We start from the raw sequence: 23,422 nt of genomic DNA, 5'->3' as shown, positions 1-23,422 counted from the left end.
AATTGCTCTTATCCTTTCAAGCTTAGAGGTAGTTTGAGAACAACAAAAAGACTCAGCATGACTTAGAAAACTTGTTTCTCAAAGGCAAGTAGAGATTGAAAATGCAAATACTAGGGTTTTAAATAAATTCCCAGAGGACAGATACATCATGTATTGCTAAGGCCTGTCGGAGAACTGTAAGGACTGTGAGGTGTAATGTGCCTGGTGACTAGGGCCAGAATGTCTGGATTCTAGTCTTGGCTTGCCTACTTATTAAGGCTGCATGTGCGCCCCTGGGCAAACGACTTAGTATTTCTGAACCTATTTCCTTAGCCGTAAAACGGCGATGATAATACCTGTCCCGGCTACCTCAAAGTGTGATTTTGGTGTTCAAACGAAGCCATGTATTTACTGGTGTTTTGAGAACTATCAGGTGCTCCATAAATATAAGGTATTTTTGTTACTGCATCGCTGAAATTATTGCAAACTCCCAGACAAGGGGCATCTAGGGAAGAGCGATTTGGCTCTCCCCTGTGGCGACTGTGTGCTTTCCTCAACTCTTGTCCCTCGTTTATCGGGGTATCTTGTTGAGGAAAACTTTTGAGCGTCTGTAAGATTTTTTTTAACGCACTACAACTAGCAAGGTGGTGTCCGTAAAAATACCACGCAGACAGGGCTTAAGATAAGCTGCCAAGAAGACACCGAAACACCAAGACCGTCAGAAAGGACTTTTCCGCGGAAACGCAGTCTCGCGGAAACGCAGTCTTTTCTGTGAGAATGATGCATTGTGCGCGATCAGAATGCCGGCCGCCGAATGGAAACATGAACTGGTAGAACTGGTCATCTAGTAACGTAGTTATTATAATTCCATTCTGATACATTTAATGATTTGTCACAAGTCCCTGGAACAAGCAGGCCGCTGCAACGAGCTTCATACTCCGAGCGTCCAGCGCCGCGCTCCCGGGCGTGCAGCGGGAATAATGCGCGCGCACTCGGCTCGGACTGCTCCCGGGTCCCGCGAACGCGCCTCCGCGGCCCGGCCCGGCCAGGCGCGCGCGCTGCTGGCGGCCCACGTGACCCCGGGCGCGGCGACGGCGGGCGAACGGGTGCTCGGGCCGGCTCCGCAGCGCCGCGCAGGCGCCCCAGGGCCGCGCCGAGCCGAGCCCCTCCTGCTGCCTCTAGGAGTCAAAATGGCGGCGAGGGGAACCTGGAGCAACCCCGGAGCCTGAGCCACTGACAGGAGCGGAGAGGGTGGCGGCGGCGGCAGGAGGAGGATGGCCGGGGGTGCTGGCGCCGGTGCGGACGGCGGTGCTGGCGGCGGCGGCAGGGGCGACGGCCGCGGTCCCAGCGGCGGCAGCAGCAGCAGCGGCGGGAGGAGCCTCCGGGGTGAGTGTCCCTCGGTGTCTCCGAGGCTGGGAGCCGAGGCTGTGCCCGGCGCGGCGGGGGGCGCCGGGCTGGGGCCGGGCCGCCGGCGGGGAAGGGGCGGTCGTCTGTCTGGGGCTGAGGCGGCGGGGGGGGACTGACCGGTCCCCGTGCGCTCCGAGTGGCGGGCTGGGCTGGGCTGGGCTGGGCGCCGCCGTCCCGGGGGCCGAGGCGCGAGGTGTGGCGCTCGGTGCGGGGAGAGCGGCCCGAGGTGGCCGCGGCGGCGGCCGGGCCGGCTCCGGGCTTCGGCTCCAAGGGGCGGGATCCGCCGCTCCCAGGACGCCGGGGAACCGCTCCCGAGACTCGGGCGCGTGTTTACCCGGCTGCGGGGCTGCGACCGCCCCGGGGTGGGCGTGAGAGCGGCCGGCCGGAATGGGGGAGGGACGGGCCTGGGGACGGCTGCACCCAGGGAGAGAAGTTCGAGTGTCCGTGTAAGTTACTGTTTCGGGATCGAACTGGAATTGCGTTTGACAGGTTGGGAGGGAGACTATACCGAGTGTTCGATAAAGGAGTCTGTGCGTGGGGTACTCGAATGGCAAAAAACGTGCATTTTTCAATGGCTTTTCATTTGCACGGCTGTTGACTAACCTTACCTCGTGGATGAGAACTTTCTCACCGTCTTTTTGGAGAAGCTGTGAGGAGTGTAGCTTTTGCTTTGAACTACAGTAGCACCTCTTCGCATACCAGCACAGATAATAAGTACTCTGGGTTAGGCCTAATTTACAGAAGCAGTCTGGGTTATCGTCACCAGAGAACTGTTTCCTTTGCTAAAACATCATATTGTAACGAGGAAATAGGCATTTTTACAGAATTACTTAGTTTTTTTCAGCTAACAGAATCTTTTGTCTCTGTGGAGCATCCATTTCTTTTAGCGTGCTGAAATAAATTGCTTTCTTCCGGAAATGTGGACGAAAGATTTGCAATTTTAAGAATCATACGTGTTAATGGCAGCTGTGATTACACTTGTCCTGGAATTTTGGGGTCAGCAAAACCTTTCGAGATCCGGTGTGACTTGTTTTAGAGCCGGTTAACTAGGCCCAGGGAGATGAGTGATTTACTGCGGGTCCTACAGCTGGCCAGAGATTGGACCAAAACTAGGATCTAGGCCTCTCTACGCCCCATTTAGAGAGCTCTTTTCACTACACTCCTGAGCCTCTCATTCTTCACTGATTGCCTTCTTCATCACCAATACCCATTGCCATCCCTGGGTCTTTTGCGATAAAGTTGAAAGCAGAAATGAGAGAGAGCGCCTCACTGTGATTCTGACAGCTACTGTCAGTTACCACAAGTAACCGATGAAGTTTTTTTTCCCCTAATTTAATAAAAACTGACTTACATTTCATTTAGAATTTTCATAGGCCTGTGACTACTTTTTCACCCAATTATAGCATGGCTCATTCTTGCATGCATTCAGTAAAACCGGTAGGTCAATATTCTGTCCCACAAAACCTAACTACTATATTGTTCTGTGCCCCACCACCAGCATTTTAACCAAGTTCTTTGAACCAGACTCTAATTTTAGGATTTAAAACACCTCTGTTGTGTTTGCCAGGTTATGCCACCATGTATCTTTTTGTTGAGTCACAGCACTTTTCTATGTTGTGTATCACAGGTTAACCTTCAGAAAAACAATAATGTCAAATGATTGATTTCACATTCTAGTCAGTGAAACACACACCAAAGTTGTACCTTGTGTTCAGTTACACAGGGGGCTATTGAAGATCCACTTTGTCTTTTGCATTATACTCAGTGCTACAGGAGAAAAGAAAGAAGTGTAATATATAGACTTTGCCCTCAGGAAAGATAAGATGTACCCCTTTGCGTCTAGGGGACAATCTAGTAAGTTCTACCAATACAAAGAATGCTGTAGGTGTTCTGGTTAGACGGAGATGAGTGAGGCCTCAGGAGTCTAAAGAACTTCCTGGAACACTTGGGACTGAGCTAGCCTATGAGGGTTTAGATTTACAGAGAGATTGGAGCAGTCACTTGGTGAAGTAAAAGCAAGAGTATAATGTGGAGATTAGCTTTGGGGGAGGGGAACAGAGGGAAACTAGGATGAGCCCACTGCTGAATTTCTTTGGGAGACTAAAAGGAAAACATTAGACAGTTGGAAGGATATCTGTCTGTAGAAGACTGTGAGTACTGGATTGAGGAGATTTGGAATTTTATCCTCTTGTGCAAGATATGGGGAGCCTTTGAAAATCTGGAGGCCAGACATTAATGTGATAAACCAGCAAGATGAACCTGTCTGTGATCTGCAGGTTGGGTTAGAATGAGGAGAGAATGGAATGAACCAGGGACGACAGTAGCTGTTGAAGTTACCTGGGTATGAAGAGATGAGATCCTAGACTAGTATAGAGTCAGTTGGGAGGATGCATAGCAGATGTTATTTTTGGTTTTGGTTTTATTTTGGTAAAATATATATAACATAAAATTTGCCATTTTAACCGGTTTTAATTGTACAGTTCTGTGGCATTAAGTACATTCACATTGTTGTGCAACCATCACCACCATCCATCTCCAGAATTCTTTTCATCTTCCCTAACTGAAACTCTGTACCTATTAAATACTAACTCCCCATTTCTTTTTACACCCAGCCCCTGACAACCACCAATCCACGTTCTGTCTCTATGAATTTGCCTACTCTAGGTACCTCATATAAGTGGAATCAAACAGTATTTGTCCTTTTGTGACTAACTTGTTTCACTTAGCGTAATGTCTTCAAGGTTCATCCATGTTGCAGCATTTGTCAGAATTTCCTTCATTCTTAAGGCTGAATGATATTCTATTATATATCTGTACTACATTTTGTTCATCCATTTATCTGTCCATGGACACTTGGGTTGCTTCCACCTTTTGGCTATTGTGAATAATGTGGTATGAAGATGGGTGTACAAATATCTGTTTGAGTCTATGCTTTCATTTCTTTTAGATGTATATCCAGAAAATTTTACATTCCCACCAGCAATACACAAGGTTCCAATTTCTCTACATCCTTGCCAATACTTGTTAATTTCTGTTATTTTGATATTAGCCATCCTAATGGGTGTGAAGTGGTATCTCATTGTAGTTTTGATTTGCATTTCCCTAAAGATTAGTGATGTTAGCATCTCTTCTTGTGCTTATCAGCCTTTTGTATATCTTCTTTGGAGAAATATCTAAGTTCTTTGCACATTTTTTAATCAAGTTGTTTGCTTTATTGTTGTTGAGTTGTAGGAGTTCTTTATGTATTCTGTATATCAGTCCCTTATCAGATATATGATTTGCAAATATTTTCTGCCATTTCATGCATTGCCTTTTCACTCTGTTGAATGTCCTTTGATGCACAAAAGTTTTTAATTTTGATGAAGTCCAACTTAAATAGTTTTTCTTTTCTTGCTTATACTTTTGGTGTTACATCCAAGAAATCCTTGCCAAATCCAACGTCATAAAGCTTTCTGCCTTTAAAACTCTTCTAAGAGTTTTTCCTCTTAAAAAACTCTTACATTTAGGTCTTTACATGTGGATATCCAGTTTTCCCAGCACGATTTGTTGAAAGGACTGTCTTTTTTCCATTGAATGCTCTTGACATCCTTATCAAAAACCACTTGATCATACATATGAGGGTTTATTTCTGAACTCTCTATTCTATCTGTTCCATTGGTCTCTAAGTCTGTCTTCATGCCAGTACCACACTGTTTTAATTACTGTAGCTTTATAGTAAGTTTTGAAATCAGGATGTGTGAGACCTCCAACATTGTTCTTTTTCAAGATTGTTTTGACTATTTGGGGTCCCTGAGATTCCATGTGAATTTTAGGATGGATTTTTGTATTTCTGCACAAAATGTCATTGGGATTTTTTTGATAAGGATTGCATTGAATCTATAGATTGTTTGGAATAATAGTGTTGACATGTTAATATTCAGTCTTCTAGTCCGTGAATACCAATGTCTTTCCATTTATTTGTGTCTTTAATTTCTTCCCACAATGTTTTGTAGTTTACGGTGTAAAAGTCTCATCTCCTTGGTTAAGTTTATTCCTAAGTATTTTATTCTTTTTGATACTATTGTAAGTGGGATTCATTTCTGAATTTCCTTTTTGGATTGTTCATTGTTGGTGTATAGAAGACACTCATTTTTGTGCGTTGATTTTGTATCATGCAACTTTACTGAATTCATTTATCAATTCTAACAGGTTTTTTTTGTATGTGGAATCTTTAGAGTTTTCTACATATAAGACAATGTTGTCTTCAAACAAAGATAATTTTACTTCTGCCTTTCCAATTTGAATGCCTTTTATTTCTTTTTCTTGCCTAATTGCTGTGGCTAGGACTTCCAGTACTATATTGAATAGAAGTGACAAAAATGTACATCCTTGTCTTGTGTCTGACATTCTTGTCTTGTGTCTGATGTTAGAGGAAAAGCTTTCAGTCTTTGACTCTTGAGTATGATGTTAGCTGTGGGATTTTCATATATGACCTTTATTACATTGATATAATTTGCTTATATTCTTGGTTTGTTGAGTGTTTTAGCAGGTATGTTTGAAGAAAAACAATTCAGTTATGAGTGTTGAGATAGTGAACATTATGTTAAGGTTGGAATAAATAGGAATCACTTTAATCCAATACACAGAACATCTTTTAAATTACAGGATTCAAAAAAGTCCCCGTTTTTGAGCATTATTGGAGTTTTTAGATATAGTTTTGATGTAATAGAACACTGGACTAGAAATCAAACCTCCGTTCAGATTCTGACTACTTTTTATAGTTTTGTGTTCTTAAGCAAGCCATTTAACCTGTCTGAGGCTTAATTTTCCTCATCTGTAAAAAAAAAAAAAAAAGTATATATGTATATGTATGCACACATGCACATACATACATACATGCAGCAATATTTTGCATAGCAGTTTTGTCACCTTCTAAGTATTTTTTATTCCATCCTTTCCCTCCCTGTTACCACTTCCCTACTAGTCTGGGCTACTTATTGAACAGCCTACCAACCAAGTCTCTGCCATTTTTTTCTCTCACTCTCCCTCTCCTTCTCTGCCTATTCACTATATTGCTACCACTCTTATGTTTCTAAAAAACCCAATTGGAACATGTTACTTCCCTATTTAAAAAACCTATGGTAACTTCCCATTGTCTATAGGATAAAGTCCAAACTCACAAGAGTTTGTAGAATGTGTCTAACCTTAGATTTCCCGTCACTGCAGCCATAGCAAGCTGTTACTTGTTCCCTGGCTTCTGTTTTTCATGTGTTTATCTTTATTTATCCTTGGAGTTCTCCTTATTCTTTGTCATCCAGGAGATTCAAATGATTCATCACCCACTCCTGGGGGAAATTTTGATTACTCCAAGCCAGTCAGCTCAAGGCATTTCCCTATTATTTGTCCCAGTCAGACTGAAGGGAAGGAGACATTTTATTTCTGGGGGAGAGGATTTTTTCCCCTGTCATATATGAACAAGAGAGCACGTGGCCCCAGTTGCCACTGGCAGCTGTCTTGTGACCACATGGGATGATGAAGCGTGCCCTGAGGGCAGCAGCGCAGAGAGAGAGAATGAACCTAGGTCCATGATAACATCATTTTAGACACTGGGCCTGTGGCTTTCTCTACCACAGGATTTCTCCTTATGACGGATAAGTCCTTATTGCTTAAGCCAATTCTTCGGAGTTATTTGCCATCAAATATCTCTTCATTGATATAGTTGTCTTTATTCTTTAAGATCTGGTTCAAATGTTACCTTTACCAGTAGTCATAAACTCACTCTCTTAGTACTTTGGACCTCTCTTCCAGCCCTTTCTGCACTGTATAATAAGTTGCTTGTATGTCTGACTCCTCCGCCTAACTCTGTGTACTTTGAGCCAAAGCCTACAGGATGTAGCACAGTGACTGGTACATTATAGATACTCAGTAAGTGAGTTGTTAGGATGAAACTAACATGAAAAAGTGCTTTGTAAACAATTTTTGAATAAACGGGAGATATGTTAGTCTTTAAACCAAAGTGAAATGGAAAAATCAGTTAGACCAGACATGCAGAGTGTTCTTTGCTTGCCTTTAAGTATTTTCTAAAAATATTCTTTTAGATAAAAAGTTTGATAGTTTCCTTAAATCTCCACAGTCCCTTAAATTTTATGAAAAATCTTACCTACTACAGCAGTAATCCTGGAAGGAGCAATAATGAATTGTGTTGTTATTGTGCAATTTCCTTCCTTCTTTAGGGGGAGACTTGAATGCCAGCCCTAACTTCAAGTATAGTATGTATTTTTTTCCCTATATTTTGAAATTATATTTAGGTCTGTTTTATCCGAGATTTATTTGTGAATTTTTCTTTGGAGAAAAATTCCATAATTTGCTTCATAAGACCTAATTATCTTGTCTTCAGACTTTCCCAAAATATTTCTTGCTTGCTTCAGACTAGACATGAGAATTTTCTGGTAAGCAAAAAAGCTTTGTGGCAGAACTAGATGAGTTTATAGTGAATGTTAGTAATAGCTTATGACAGAGAAATCTCATAGTAGCCTTAATTAGGAAGTCGTAGTTCTGTCACATGCTTCAACAATAAAGTCTGACAAAGGAGGAAGGATGAGGAAGGAGAGTTGAAATTCCTGACTCAGGATACTTCACCATTTGTTGGCTTCAGTGAAATAAATTAAACTTCAACACAGTGATTTGTAGTTATTTTTATTTTTATTTATTTAGTTATTTTTTGTGAGGAGGATCAGCCCTGAGCTAGCATCCCATGCCAATCCTCCTCTGTTTTGCTGAGGAAGACTGGCCCTGGGCTAACACCCATGCCCATCTTACTCTCCTTTATATGGGTCGCTGCCACAGCATGGCTTGACAAGCGATGCATCGGTGCGTGCCCAGGATCCGAATCTGCAAACCCCGGGCCTCCAAAGAGGAGTGCGAGCACTTAACCTCTGCACCACCGGGCTGGCCCATGTAGTTTTTTTTTTTTTTTTTTTTAATTTTATTTATTTATCTATTTGTTTTCCCCCAAAGCCCCACTAGATAGTTGTATGTCATAGCTGCACATCATTCTAGTTGCTGTATGCGGGATGTGGCCTCAGCATGGCCAGAGAAGCGGTGCGTTGGTGCGCGCCCGGGATCCGAACCCCGGGCCGCCAGCAGCAGAGCGCATGCACTTAACCGCTAAGCCACGGGGCCGGCCCTATGTAGTTATTTTTAAAACAAGGACTAGAGTATACACTAGAAATTGTAATATCATGTATTGGGTTGATTATGAAAAGACAAATTTGTCACATTTGGCTATGATGAACAGTCATCTTGTTTTGATATCTAGTTGTTTGTTACCTTTGTACTTTGGATGAAGTAACCTCCCTGTACCTTAGTTCCTCATTTGTAAAATGAGTAATATCACCCTCCTTGGGGATCTTCTTTGATTAGTTAAGGTAATCTATGTAGAAACACAATGTGGTGTTGGGAACATGGATGCTCAGACATTCCTTTTTTCTCCATCAACTTTTCAAAATTAAGTGAATGCTTTTAATGCCGTTTGGATTTCAACTTTTGAGTGTTTAAGCCAAGATCTCTCTTCTATATGTATGCATTCTGTCTATCTTGTGAGCTTATTAATTCTGAATAAGAAAAGGTCTGTCACTTAATTCAAGCAATGGTGTGTGTATATATATATACACATATATATATATCTATACATATATATATATTTTTTTAATTAAACAACAACAAACAACTCTCTAGAATAAAGTTCAAACTCCGTGTCATGGATCACATGGCTTTTGTTTTCCAGCCTTTGCTTCTTCTCTGGGCTCATATCTTACCACTGCCGCAACCCCTTCCCACTATTCTCTACACACAGAATTACTTTTATTTCCTGAGTGAACCAGGTTTTGTTCTCTCTTGGGGCCTTCACTTCATCAGTTCACTCTGCTGTTTGGAGCATTATTTGGCATCCCAACCCCTTCCCCCATTACCTTCACCAAGGAAAGGAAAAGTTTACACTTTTTGTAGTTAGTCTTATATCTTATCTCAGATGTCTCTTTCTCAACAACCCCATAAGGTAGACAAGTTTATTATCACCAGACACAGAGAAGATAAAAAATTTGCCCAAGATCACACAGTTTATAAATGACAGAGCTAGATCCAAACCCAGGCAGTTTGGCTCTAGAGTTTATCTCCACGAATCTATGCTTCCTCCACATTGTAGTTGCCTATTTACCAATTTGCTCCTAAGTACCTTAAAAGCAAAAGTTATGTCTGTCTTCTTCAGTATTATATCCTCATGTGCATGTGCACATAGTAGGTGCTCAGAAAATGTTTACATGAATGAAAAGTCTCTTTATTTGTGAGCAGAGAGAGTATTTTGATTAAATCCCTCTCAGTGCTTTTTACATAATACGTATGTCAGTAGTCTTTTTTATGCTTATGATACAAAGGGAAATTTATATGATCAAGTTAATTGTGGTTTTGAAATACATTGTACTACCCACCCAAGATAGTTAAACCCTATTTTTATAACCACTGTTAACTCCCTTTAGCCTTTTATAACAATATCTCTTTTGCAGCTTGAAAAACTGGTGCTTTGGGGCCAGCCCCATGGCATAGTGGTTAAGTTTGGTGCCTTCTGCTTCCACAGTCTGGGTTCACGGGTTTGGATCCCAGGTGCAGACCTACACCACTTGTCCACCACGCTGTGGCAGTGATCCACATATAAAGTAGAGGAAGATTGGCACAGATATTAGCTCAGGGCCAGTCTTCCTCAGGAAAAAAAACCAAAAACAAACTGGTGCTTTGTAGACTTCCTTTTCACGTGGTATCTCTTTGAGCTGTTAAAATATAGATCATTTGTCACTAGTTTCTAGATGGCACATAGGAAATTTTATAAAGTAAAATTATACTGGTATATGGACTCTGATCATTTATATCTATTAACTTTTTAATGGATGTGATTTCTGTGGGTATGTGGAATTAAAAAAAACCAGCAGTATCCCACATTTTAAACCTTGACTGTATCCCAAAAGATAAGTGGTTTATCTGTATCTAATAGCCACAGGGTAGATAATGGTTTAAGGCATGCACGTTGTGTTCATGTTTATGGGAGAAGTTAGAATGCCATCATATTTCAATAGACTTTTCAAATTAATAACTCCTTGAAGCTACTTCCAGCATCATGCTCTAATCAGGGTCAGTAGATGGAGAACCAGAAAAGTCTTCCCCCTCTATGTATGTTCTCACTTTACCAAAGACTTTGCTTCTTTGGTTAATTTTTCTCTCTTTTGTATCCCTTATGCTCTGCTACACGGTTTCTCAGCCTTGGCACTATTGACATTTTGAGCCAGATAATTCTTAGTTGTGGGGGACTGTCCTGTGCATTGCAAAATGTTTAGCAGCATCCCCCGCCTCTACCCATGAGATGCCAGTAGTACCCCTCCCCATCCCTAGTTGTGGCAACCAGAAATGTCTCAGGGGTTGCCAGATGTCCCCAGGGGGCCAGAATCACCCCAGTTGAAAACTACTGCTTTACTCCGTCATTTCGGTCCACTTATTCATTTGCTGTAATATCCCCCTCTCTTGCATACACACACCCTTCCAGACTTCCACATCCCTCTCTACTACTGCCTTGCTTCTCGGCACCTTTTTGCAGCCTTTTTTAAAAAGAGTTGTAAAACATCTGCTCTCTACAAATTTTTTCATTTTCAGCTTAGTTTCCTCTCGAATTCTTTGAGACCACATTCTTCTGGTTTCCCTCTACCTGTCTGGCTACTCCGTTTTGGTCTCTTTTATGAGCTCTACCTAGTTGGACAGTGGCATAATCTTTGCATTTTTCCTACTTTCTCATGTCTAATCAACTTCTGCCTTTCTTGCCTGGTTTCCTTATATGTTGTCTTTCATATGCCTATTAATTCTTTCTTGTTTTTTTATAATTTTATTTATTTATTTTTCCCCCAAAGCCCCAGTAGATAGTTGTATGTCATAGCTGCACATCCTTCTAGTTGCTGTATGTGGGACGCGGACTCAGCATGGCCGGAGAAGAGGTGCGTGGGTGCACGCCCGGGATCCGAACTCGGGCTGCCAGTAGCGGACCGCGCGCACTTAACCACTAAGCCATGGGGCCAGCCCTGCCTATTAATTCTTAAGCTGTTCTCCCTTTTGAAATGCCCTTACCTACATTTCTCCATGTTTAAATTCTAACATCCTTCAAGGACCAGAGCAGATGTCATCTTTCCATGAAAGCCTTTCCTAATCACTCCCCTCTAACTTCCATGCCGTATTCATATTCTTCCTCTTTGTATCCACTTGCATCTTTGTGTTATTTACTGAAACATGTCCTGCACTAGACAGCTCACTTTTGTATCCCTAACAGTACCTGGCTAAGTGCCTTGCACATAGTTGGTGTTCAGATAGTTGTTGAAGGAACAATGAGGAGGTGGCAGTAGAGTGGAAAGGATTTAGTAAAAACAGTGATGAACTGAGAGGTTGCTAAAGGTAGGAGAAAAAGAGCAACAATGAAGAGTATTTAAAACTGATCATAGAATTCTTTACAAACCCTTTCATGGCTTCTGTGACATGGGCCTTTCCTGATTTCATTCTCCGTTTCTAAGCACCTTGTTTATTAAGGGCCCATTATGAGCTGGGCACTCTTCAAGGTTTTTGGAATACATAGTTACTGAGAAAGGACACAGTCCCAGTACCCTAGGAAATTAGTCTCTTTGAGGACATAGAAATCTTAATTGCCCTTACAGAATGGTAAGTCCTGAAATTGAGGCGTCTCCAAAACTTTCTGGTAGCACAGAGGAAAGGATGCCTCTCAATTTGAAGTAAACCTCATTCAGAGGCCACATATTACATGCAGCCTATTCTGGTCACTACCCAGCTGATTAGTGTTTTCAATGCTTGCCATTACTCAGTTCTCTTCCAGTTCCCAAGTCATCAGCATTTCCTGTGGCTCAGTACTTAGCCTTCCGTTCATTCTTCTATATCCTTTTCTTTAGGAAATGAATTTAGTTTCAAGGCTTCAGCCGACAACTTTCAAATCGCTCCTAGCTACAACAAAGCATTTTTTTGTTGTGAAATAATACACATACAAAGAAGCGCATTAAACAAATTGAAGTTGAACTTATTTTTTTGACAAATTATTTTAAAGCTGACACCACCCTGGTCATGAAATAGAACAATGTAAGCATTCTGAAAGCTCCCCTTTTTCTTTCTGATCACAGCCACCTTCCTCCTCTCTGAAAAGTAGCCACTGTTCTGATTTTTATGGTAATTTCTTTGCAGATTTTTAAAAATAGCTTTATACCTGAATACTAGCTAGATATTTATTCCAAAACAATATAATTTTATTTGGGGAGGCTGGAGGACAGAGGTAGAGGGAAACATTTCATGATATTCCATTTTGTACCTGCATTGGAATCCCTAAGACCATCCCAGGTTCACTGGGAAGACTCATAGGACTCACATATAGTCATACTCATGGCTGTCAATTATTACAGCACAGGATACAAAGCAGAATCAGCAAAGACAAAGGCTCATGAGGCGAAGTCCAAAGGAAACCAGACACAGGGTTCCAAGAGTCTTCTAGTGGTGTCACACAGGACACACTTAATTCCTCCGACATTGACTTGTGACAACACGTGTGAAATGTTGTCTACTAGGGAAGCTCGTTAGAGACTCAGTGCCCAGCGTTTATTGGGGGCTGGTCACGTAGGTACCCACTACCTAGCATGTACCAAAATTCCAGGCTCCCAGAAGGCAAGCAGATACTCAGCATAAATCATATTGTTTGCACAAGCAGTTTAGGCGCAGTGAACCGTTCTTATCATAAGTTAAGGAATGGTGGGAACACCCAAAATCCAAGTTCCCAGAGACCTTGTAAGCAGGCCTGTCTAAGGATAGCAGCCTCAGGCCTGCTGTGCTGACTTTTTTCTGCTTAATATCTTTTGATTTTTTTATTCAAAATTTAAATAAATAAAAAATCCGTTTTCACATTATATTATTTTCTCTCAAAATGTGTCAACACCAGCCCAGTGCAAACCTTCTTCACTTCATATCTTGACTGCTGTCGTATGATTGAAAGTGTGTTCCATGGAACACTATACATGGCCTCTTATTGGTTTTTCTTAGAAAGGTTTCCATGATTAACCAAGTTTGGAAAGGCTGAATTAAGCAGAGTTAAATGGGTTTCTTAGCTGCAGGACTCTGAGCCTTTTGCAGTGATGTGCGTGACCTGGCTTCTACCTACCTGTCCTGCCTCATCTCCCATTGATCGTCCCTACCTCCCTTACACCTTGGCTTTCTTCCTTTTCCTAGAATTTGCTAAACTGTTTACTCTGCCATAACTCCTGAGCATCACGTCACTACCACCTCTTTTAATAAATAATGTCAAGCATTGTTTATGTATTATTTATATTTACATATATATTTAAGTCAAGATCTCTCTTCTGTGTGCTGTGTGTTCTTTATGTCTTGTGGGCATAGTAATGTCAATAAATCAAATTACTCATTCTTTCTCATAGCAGCCCATGCTTTTCATGGCATTTATCCCAGTGTATAATTTTATTTTTGTAATTATTTGTTTAAATGCCCATTTCTCTCACTTGACTGTAAGCAGTGAGAACTAAGACTATTTTGTTCACAACTATAACCCCCAGCACTTAGCATAGGTCACATAGTTGGTACTCAGATATTTGTTTAATGAATAATTCTACAGAACTGGGCTATGGTAAGTACTGTTTTCCAAATTAACCAGGATTTTTTTTTAAGGCTCATTTCACTATATTTTGCAAGACTAGTGTTTTGTAGAATACACTTTGGGAAATACTGATGTAATTTAATGTGTAAAATACATGCAGAGTATGAATAAGAAATAGGATTTGTGGCTAGGAGTTTGTACTTATTCTGTATTCTTTTTTATTTTATTTTATTTTTTTTAAAGATTTTATTTATTTATTTTTTTCCCCCCCAAAGCCCCAGTAGATAGTTGTCTGTCATAGCTGCACATCCTTCTAGTTGATGTATGTGGGACGCGGCCTCAGCATGGCCGGAGAAGCGGTGCATCAGTGCGCGCCCGGGATCCGAACCCGGGCCGCCAGCAGCGGAGCGCACACACTTAACCACTAAGCCACAGGGCCAGCCCCTATTCTGTATTCTTGATGGAACCTCTGTTAGGAAGATTAATTCGATGTTGATGTGCTAGATGAATTAGACTGGAAGCAGGGACCAAGTTTAATTTTTGTGACAATTCAGGAAGGAGGTAATAAATAATGACTTGGTCGAGGTTGTTGGTAGTGGGATTGGTGAGCCAGTTTATAGGAGAGGGATGAGGCAGAGATGCCTGCAGTTTTGACCCTGGATGCCCAGAGCGTCTTAAGCAAAAGACGCTCTATTTGGATAGAGAGGACTAATTGAGTTTCTTCTCCCTGAAAGCATCCTCCCATTATCTGGAAAACGTATCCATCTCGTTTCTAAGCAACACCAGATAACTGAGTTATCTTCATATTTAGGATTTAATAAAATTTTTAAAGTTAGTACATTGAATTATTTAATAATAACTGTGCTGTAAACTCTTTATCTAATGTCAGCTTTCTAATCTGGTTGAAGAGTGTGTTTACCTACATGGTCTAATTTGGAGATTACAACACAAATTAAAAGAACTTTTTCATATATAGTTCCAACTACTTACATATTTATATATATAAATTTTTTCTGATATAAAATGTTTACAGAAAGAAAGCATGAAACCCAGAAGTTACAAAAGGAAAAGACTGACCGAATTGACTATATAAAAAATTTAAACATTTATAACAAAAGCCATCATAGTTTTAAAAAGCTAATATGAATATTCTTCCTTGATATTTTAACATTAATATAAAAAGTGTCACAAATTAATAAAAAGAGCAGCCAAATAGAAAAATGGGCAAAGAATATAAAGAAACATAGGGGCTAATAAATATATTGAGATTCAGTTTCACTTATAATTTAAAAAACAAGAGATTAAAATAACAAGATCATTTTTCCTCCAGATTGGCAAAGATTAATAATGACCAGAGTTTTTGCCGTTCTCCTACAGAGTTAGTAGGAGTATAAAGTGCAGTTTTTATGACTGTACATCTCCAGATTAGATATGTATACCCTTTAATCCAGTCATCCTACTTCCTGATATTTATTCTAATAGCGTAACTTAGAGTGGTCAGTGTAAAAGGATTGCAGGACTGTTTGTAATATTGAAAAATTGGAAATGAACTCAGTATGGATTTGGTAAAATATAACTGTAGTATATCTACACAATACAGTTCTATTTAGGGATTTTTAAAAGATAAAGTAAAATTTTATGTGTGGCCGTATTTCTATATCCCGGACATATTATGATATGAAAATAACTTTTTACAGAGCTGTTTGTAAAGTATTCCTATTTAAAACTATTTAAAGTTAATTTATGTCAAAAATGCTAGAAAAGTAGAAATCAAATTGTTACTAATTATCTGTGCAGGAGGGAGGCAGATTTTAGAGAATTGCCTTTCTTTATACTCTGCTGTGTGTGTTTGTGTGTGTGTGTGTGTGTGTGTGTTTAATTTAAACAACAAACGTATTATTCTCATAAGTGAATGGGGAAAATAAAGATTCTAGGGTGGGTAGAGAAGAGAAGATTTAGCAAGTATCTTGCTCTTTGTATATTATGATCTGTTCTGCCATCTTTAAAATTCTTTTAAGACTCAAGGTGTAAATCCCAACTTTTCAAACTCTCTGGTAATAGAAGGCAAAACCATTTCTGGGTAGAGGAAGAAACAGACTGTTAAGATGCTAAAAATTACTTTTTTCTGGGTTTTTAATGAAGAAAATAAAATATTTTAATGTTGTAAAATAGAAAAACTCTTGGGGCAGGGGATGTACATTGTCTGACAGCAGTGCATGTGTACTGTCACAAATAATGGTCTGTATTCTTTATGCAAAAGAAAAGTGTGAGTATGGAGAAGAAAATAATTAAGTTCGTAATTTGGAGTCCTATAGCTAATCATCAAATTTGGAAAAAGCCCTTAAAATATTGTACTTAAATTCAAACTAATTCATATACTTGATGTCTAGCAGTGAAACATTTGTAACGTGGTTCACTATAACTTTTTGTTTTTGTTGACTATTTACACTAAATGTTTGCCATTTCTGTTCTTGGATAACATACTTAAATATTGATATATTAATTTCACATTTTAATATACATCTGAATACATAATATTTAATCTTAAGCTTGAAAACTATAATAAGTGAGAAAATAGCTACATTTAAAAATTATTTCTAATAATTGAGTGTCTCTTCTAATGATTCATTAACTGGTTTGGGTTTTCTTATCCTATTAGAATGATGATCTACAAGATTTCTCTAGTGATTCCTGGGTTGTTCATGACCCCTTAGAGATTATCTTTTTTAAATCATTTAAACAGCTAAGAGATCACACATTTTAGACCATGCTAAATACGCATTTATAAAGCTGATATTTTAAGAAGTATTTTATTAGTATTAGTGTTAGTATTCTTAGAACACTAAGAATATCTAGTTTCATTTTAGTATCAATAACTCAGATACCTCCCACCTCCAAAATTAAACTGTGTATCTCCGTGCTATAGCCAAAGTTCTAAGAACCAAGCTCGGGTCTTAACATTTCTCTGCATTCTTTCCCTTATTTTCTAGTTTTAAAATTCTAATGGTTACACTTAAAACAGTGTTGCTTAGATTAGTGGAATGTGATGTACTTTTATATTGTTTTTAAGAATGCGTTTTTAATAGGAAAGAAAGTTAGCAGCAGGAGACTGACAGCTGTTTTGAATTATTATAGGTTATATTAGAAAAAGCCCACATGGGCTTTAATAAGATTCTCCTAAGCAAAACTCTAACAAGTATTCTCTATTTGCAATAATATGATGGAATTTTATAGAAAAATGCCAATTTAAAAGATACCTTCATTTAATGTGAATAAATATGTTTTCTGACTTGACTTTTTTTGGTGGTAGGTGGATAAAGGAAATACTATTCTTATACGTAATCTTAAGCTACTAACTACAGGTCCGCACTCTCTTATTTATAATTTGAAATTCCAAAAGTTCTGAAAACCGTTTTTTAGGGAGACTCATTTGATGGCAAACATTGATATGACCTGGATTCAGTTGGCAACAAAATCTGACCTAGACTAACATAAATTAGTCTAAATATTTAATATATTTTACTGCAAAATATTGTTTGATTATGGGGTGCTATGCCAAATCTCACTGGGAGTGTTTACATAGTATATAGTAAATGTTCCATATACTATATTACTTTCTTTAAAGAGAAAAAAAGAAAAGGAAAAAGTCTGAATTTTAGAACATATCTAGCTCTGAAGGTTTCTACCTGATAAGGGAATGTGGACCTGTTTTCTGAATAACACTTTTAAACTGGTGATGAACATTAAATATATTTTTTATTGGTAGAACTAAGATTGAGAGACAGTATAAGTGAGTATGTAACACTCAATAGTTTAATTCCATACATAAAGTTTAGTTATCAAATATGTGAGGAGAATATATGAAAAGTAGAATAAGCTCACTGATTACAGGTATTAAGTATAAATAAAAATATACTACTTAAAATTAGATGCTGGAGGAGAGAGAGAGGAGGAAGAAGTTACTAACTAATTTCAATATTGCTCATAGTAGGGAGCCCGTGGTCAGTAGCAAAAGAGGGAATTTGGGGTATTATATAAAAGTATTAGTAAAGTATTATGGGGCAGGGAGGGACTCTGTTAGAGTAGACAGGGAGAGGAACTAGTCTTCTTTGAATATATCTTGTTTTGTGGTTTTGACTTTAGACCCATCTAAATATTTTACAAAATTATTTAACAAAGTTAAATTAAAAATACAGTGCCTAAAAATCAAACGTAAAATAAAACTTATAAAGTGTACTTCCAGTTAGTGATATAATCACACAGAGTAAACTGTTCCAAGTGACTTACATATACAGTAATTGGTAGGATAGCTTGAGTTGGGTGTATCCTAAGGGTAGAAAGAATTGCAAAAAAAGTAAAATGATTTTCATTTATCATATTATTGATGGTAGTGTTGACATTTTAATTCTCGGCTGTTGTATATATATGGTAGGATAAAGTAGATGAACAGTTATATAGGCAACATTGAGAATAGGATTTTGGCATGTGAGAAAGGAGGAGCAGATGAAAGATCAATGAAATTAAGTAAAGATCCTATAAACCTGAACTTGAATTGGAAGCATCAGTATCAACTATAATATATATGTGTATCTATGTACATGTGTGTGTATACACTTGGCTAGCCCTGTACTAAAAAAAGACAGTGAGCACCCCTAGCACCCAGATTGTGGTTTCTAAAAACCATTTCCCACTGAAAGAAATTGGGGCTTCTTTAAAGAAATGGCTGAGGGGCCGGCCCCGTGGCTTAGCGGTTAAGTGCGCACGCTCCATTACTGGTGGCCCAGGTTCAGATCCCGGGCGCGCACCAATGCACCGCTTCTCCGGCCATGCTGAGGCCGTGTCCCACATACAGCAAGTAGAAGGATGTGCAACTATGACATACAACTGGGGCTTTGAGGAAAAAAAGGAGGATTGGCAGTAGATGTTAGCTCAGGGCTGATCTTCCTCAGCAAAAAGAGGAGGATTAGCATGGATGTTAGCTCAGGGCTGATCTTCCTCACAAAAAAAAAAGAGAGATGGCTGATTCCAGGTCTAAGGCAAGAAAAATACAAGACACCCTTGGAATAAGATGTAACCCCAGAAAGCAAAGAAGGTATCAGAGACAAATAGGGTTGTGTCATACGGTCTCAGGAACCAGTTTGAATAAGCTTCCACTGTGCAAATATGGGATAATTTGAGCCTCAATAAGGATAACTGTAAAGGATTGAAACCCATCAAATACATTTAAATCTATGAATACTAAATTTTTTTAAAACTCACTGATCATCTTTAGAGGATGCTGGGAAGTTAATTGTTTTGAAAATTAGTAAATGTAAAGAATCATCCATTTTTTCTGCCTTTTCTGTACAAACTGTACATCAGACAACTGAATAGTTGATGAGTTTCTCTTGCAGAAGTATTCCAGCTAATGAATAAAGAAGGAATGATAGCATATCACCATGTTGCAATCCTTAATGAATTAATGACTCAAGTTGCTGATCACTGACAGACTGAGAAGTAGGCATTTTGTACCTATTGGAAGTACCCCACCACCTGTGAAGCAGTGTTGGCAAAATAAACTAAAAATACAAAAATCATCCTGAATCTGATCAAGTCACTAGATCTATCAATTACAGTAAATACAGTTACAGTTAATATAGGGGTCAGAGGAACATATTACACTACACCATGGTGATGCATTTGATAAAATCCAGACTATGGGAAACTACCAGATAACCTGATTTCTTCAACAGAAAAGTTGCAAGAGGGTAAAAGGGTGGGGGGACCTGTTAAAGTAGATTTAAGAGACATAGTCATCCAGTCATAATGTGTGGACCTTATTTGGATCTTGATTCAGACAAACTAAGAAAAAATAAACCAGTTGGGGAAATGTGAACCCTGCCTGGGAAGTTCATATTAAGGAGTTATTGTTCATTATTTTAGATGGGATAATGGTACTGTAGTTGTCCTTTTACATCCTTTCTTTTAGAGATGCGTGAGGAAATATTCACAGATGAAATAATATGCTCTCTGGGATTTGCTTCAAAATAATCCAGAGGAATTGAGTAGTGAGTAGATTGGAATATAGTGATACACGACTGCCACAAATTAGTAATTGTTGAAACTTGTTTATGGGTGGAGTTTTGTTTTACTATTCGCTCTACTTTTGTGTATTTTTTTCTTCTTTATTACAGAAATTACAATAGTATCTCCTGAAAAGGGGAAAAAACAAGTAATAGGAAGGAGTGAAAATAGAGAAGCACAGTCATAGTTGTTTTCAGCGTTTGAATGCCGGGGGATTGATATTTATGGAGTATAATCCAAAATTCAAAAACTTTTTATTGTTCACCAACAATACAGAGCACTAGAGGTTAATTTAAGGTCGGTCCCTTAACCCTAGTTGAGTGATAAAGTGGAAACTTCACAGTTTAAGACTTGAGTAACAAAACAGCAGTGCGGTAGACAATAGAGAGCATAAGGAAGACATGGCTGTTCTCTTTAGAAAGGTTGGTCTAGGACTGAAGACCTTTGAGATGCTTTCTTGTTTAGACGAGAAAATACTAGAGTCTGGATCAGAATGCCTGGGATCTAGTTTTGGCTTTACCATTTTACTAACATACAGTCGGCCCTCCATATCCGTGAGTTCTGCATCTGAGGATGGAAGGGCCTGGGATGGTTGCCTCTGTACTGAACAGGTACAGACTTTTTTTTTCTTGTCATTGTTCCGTAAACAATACAGTGTAACAACTGTTTGTATAGCATTTACATTGTATTGGGTATTATAAGTAATCTAGAGATGATTTAAAGTATACAGAAGGATGTGCAGTAGGTTACGTGGAAATACTACTCCATTTTATATAAGGAACTTGAGCATCCTGGATTTTGGTATCCGTGGGGGTCCTGGAACCAATCCCCCGTGGACACCTAGGGACAACTGTGTTTTACTTGGGTAAGTCACTTCACCTTTCTACCTTAACTGTCTCATTCAGAGACCAGACAATGAAGCCTGACCTGTCCACATTGAAGACTTGATGTGAGAGTAAAAGACTTAATGTGTGAAAAAGCACTTTGGAAACTATATATCCCTGTTATAAGATACTCCCGCTACCGTCATTAAAAAAAAAATGTAAAAAAAGGGAAGACATGTCATTGCTTTTCTGTCTGTTTTAGTGGGGTTTTTTTACATTTACTTTTTTGTTGTTATGGTTAAGTATATATATAAAATAACATTTACCATTTTAACCAGTTTTAGGTGTACAGTTCTCTGGCTTTAAGTACATTCACATTGTTGTGCAACCGTCACCACCATCTCTCTCTAGAACATTTTCATCTTCCCCGGCTGAAACTCTGTACTCATTAAACACTAACTCCCCAGCCCCCAGCAACCACTATTCTACTTTCTGTCTTGATGATTTTGACTGCTCTGGGTACCTCATATAAGTAAAATCATATAATACTTGTCCTTCTGTGACTGGCTTATTTCACTTAACATGATGTCTTCAAGGTTTATCCCTGTTGTAGCATGTATCAGAATTTCCTTTCTTTTTAAGGCTGAATAATATTCCATTGTATGTGTATACCACATTTTGTTCATCCTTTTATCTGTTGATGGACTCTTAGTTTGCTTTCACATTTTGGCTATAGTGAATGTTGCTATGAATATGGGTGTACAAAGAACTATTTGAGTCCCTATTTTTGTTTTTTGGGAGTATATAGCCGGAAGTGGAATTGCTGGTATGTATGGTAATTCTATGTTTAATTTGTTGAGGAATCAGTGTGTTTTTTTTTTAAATAATTACTTTATTGCTTATGTATTTTGAAATGTCTCAACAGAGTCATATTTGAGTCTGTATCTACACTATGATCCATGAGTCTTTTTTCTAGGAAGTGTTTTTTTCCTCTCAAGTACTAGTGTAATTTTTAAATCACACTCTTCTAAGAGGCTTAGACTATGTACAAGGAATATAGATCCTGAGAAACAGTTTTTGGACTGAAAAGCTTAATGTTTTTGTTTTTGTTTTTTTTTTAATTTTATATATTTATTTTTTTTCCCCTAAAGCCCCAGTAGACAGCTGCATGTCATAGCTGCACATCCTTCCAGTTTGGCGGCCTCAGCATGGCAGGACAAGTGGTGCGTCTGTGCGTGTCTGGGATCCGAACCCCAGGACGCCAGCAGCGGAGCGCGGGCACCCAGCTGCTAAGCCACGGGGCCAGCCCATGGACTGAAAAGCTTAAAGAATGACTACAGACATGTCTTTCCTTATTAAATGTTTGTTTTTTAAAATTTTTTCTTTGCTGAGGAAGATTGGCCCTGAGCTAACATCTGTGCCAGTCTTCCTCTATTTTGTATGTGGGTTGCTGCCACAGCATGGCTGACGAGTGGTGTAGATCCACGCCCAGGATCCGAACAAGTGAAACTGGGCCGCCGAAGCAGAGCGTGCCAAACTTAACCACTGTGCCACAGGGCTGGCCCCCTAAATGTTTGTTTATTAATTTTTTTTGTGAGGAAGATCAGCCCTGAGCTAACATCTGCGAATCCTCCTCTTTTTGCTGAGGAAGACTGGCCCTGGGCTAACATCCATGCGGCTCTTCCACCACTTTATATGGGACGCCACCACAGCATGGCTGGATGCACAGCAAGCGGTGCGTCAGTGCACTCCTGGGATCTGAACCGGCAAACCCCGGGCTGCCACAGCAGAGCGTGCGCACTCAACCGCTTGCACCACTGGGCCGGCCCCTAAATGTTTATTTTTTAAAAACTGATTTTATTCAGCAATTTTCAACTCAACACCTCCTATGTGCCAGGCAGTATTCTGTGTGCTGAGGATTTAGTGTTGAATAAATGAAGTTCTGGCTCTCATGGAGCTTACATTGTATTGTGAGACAGTTAACAAGCAAACAAGTATATCATTTCAAGTGCTGTAAAGAGAAAATAAACTGAAGAAAGGGGATAGAGAATGATGGAGTGGGATGGGATACTATTTTATAGAGGAGGATTAGGGAAAGCCTCTCTGAGGGGATGGCATTTGAGCAAAGACTTGAATGAGAGAGTGAACCATGTGAAGACTTTATGGAAAAGTGTTCCAGGTGAAGGAAATAGCAGGCTCCAAGGTAGGAGCAGGAAATGCTGCTTTTTTTTTTTTTTTTGAGGAAGATTGGCCCCGCACTAACATCTGTTGCCAATCTTCCTCTTTTTTTTTTTTTCTCCCCAAAGCCCCAGTACATAGTTGTGTATCATAGTTGTAGAGTTGTAGCTCTTCTATAGGGGATGCAACTTCAGCATGGCTTGATGAGCGGTGAGTAGGTCTGTGCCCAGGATCCAAACTGGCGAACCCTGGGCCGCCGAAGTGGAATGCGCGTACTTAACCACTACACCACCAGGCCAGCCCC

General features: G+C 39.5%; 1 protein-coding gene across 7 annotated transcripts in view; it reads left to right on the top strand.

Annotated features, from left to right (window-relative positions):
* The first annotated feature begins 1,131 nt into the window (after positions 1 to 1,131).
* BTBD7 (BTB domain containing 7) overlaps positions 1,132 to 23,422 on the top strand; it is an 87,475-nt gene continuing 65,184 nt past the window's right edge. For 6 of the 7 annotated variants that reach the window (XM_058567587.1, XM_058567585.1, XM_058567588.1 and 3 more), the window contains exon 1: positions 1,303 to 1,365. Coding sequence is in view for 1 of the 7 variants with exons in the window: in XM_058567589.1 (XP_058423572.1) it covers positions 1,254 to 1,365 (112 nt within the window). In the remaining 6 variants the exon portion in view is untranslated. Of the gene's footprint in view, positions 1,366 to 23,422 lie in introns of all 7 variants that reach the window. The other variant, XM_058567589.1, reaches the window with a different exon arrangement.

Source organism: Diceros bicornis, chromosome 24 (genome assembly GCF_020826845.1).
Source record: "Diceros bicornis minor isolate mBicDic1 chromosome 24, mDicBic1.mat.cur, whole genome shotgun sequence".
NCBI classification, from domain to species: domain Eukaryota; kingdom Metazoa; phylum Chordata; class Mammalia; order Perissodactyla; family Rhinocerotidae; genus Diceros; species Diceros bicornis.
The sequence above is the reverse complement of the archived record's forward strand: the minus strand, read 5'-3'. Positions and strand labels throughout refer to the sequence as shown.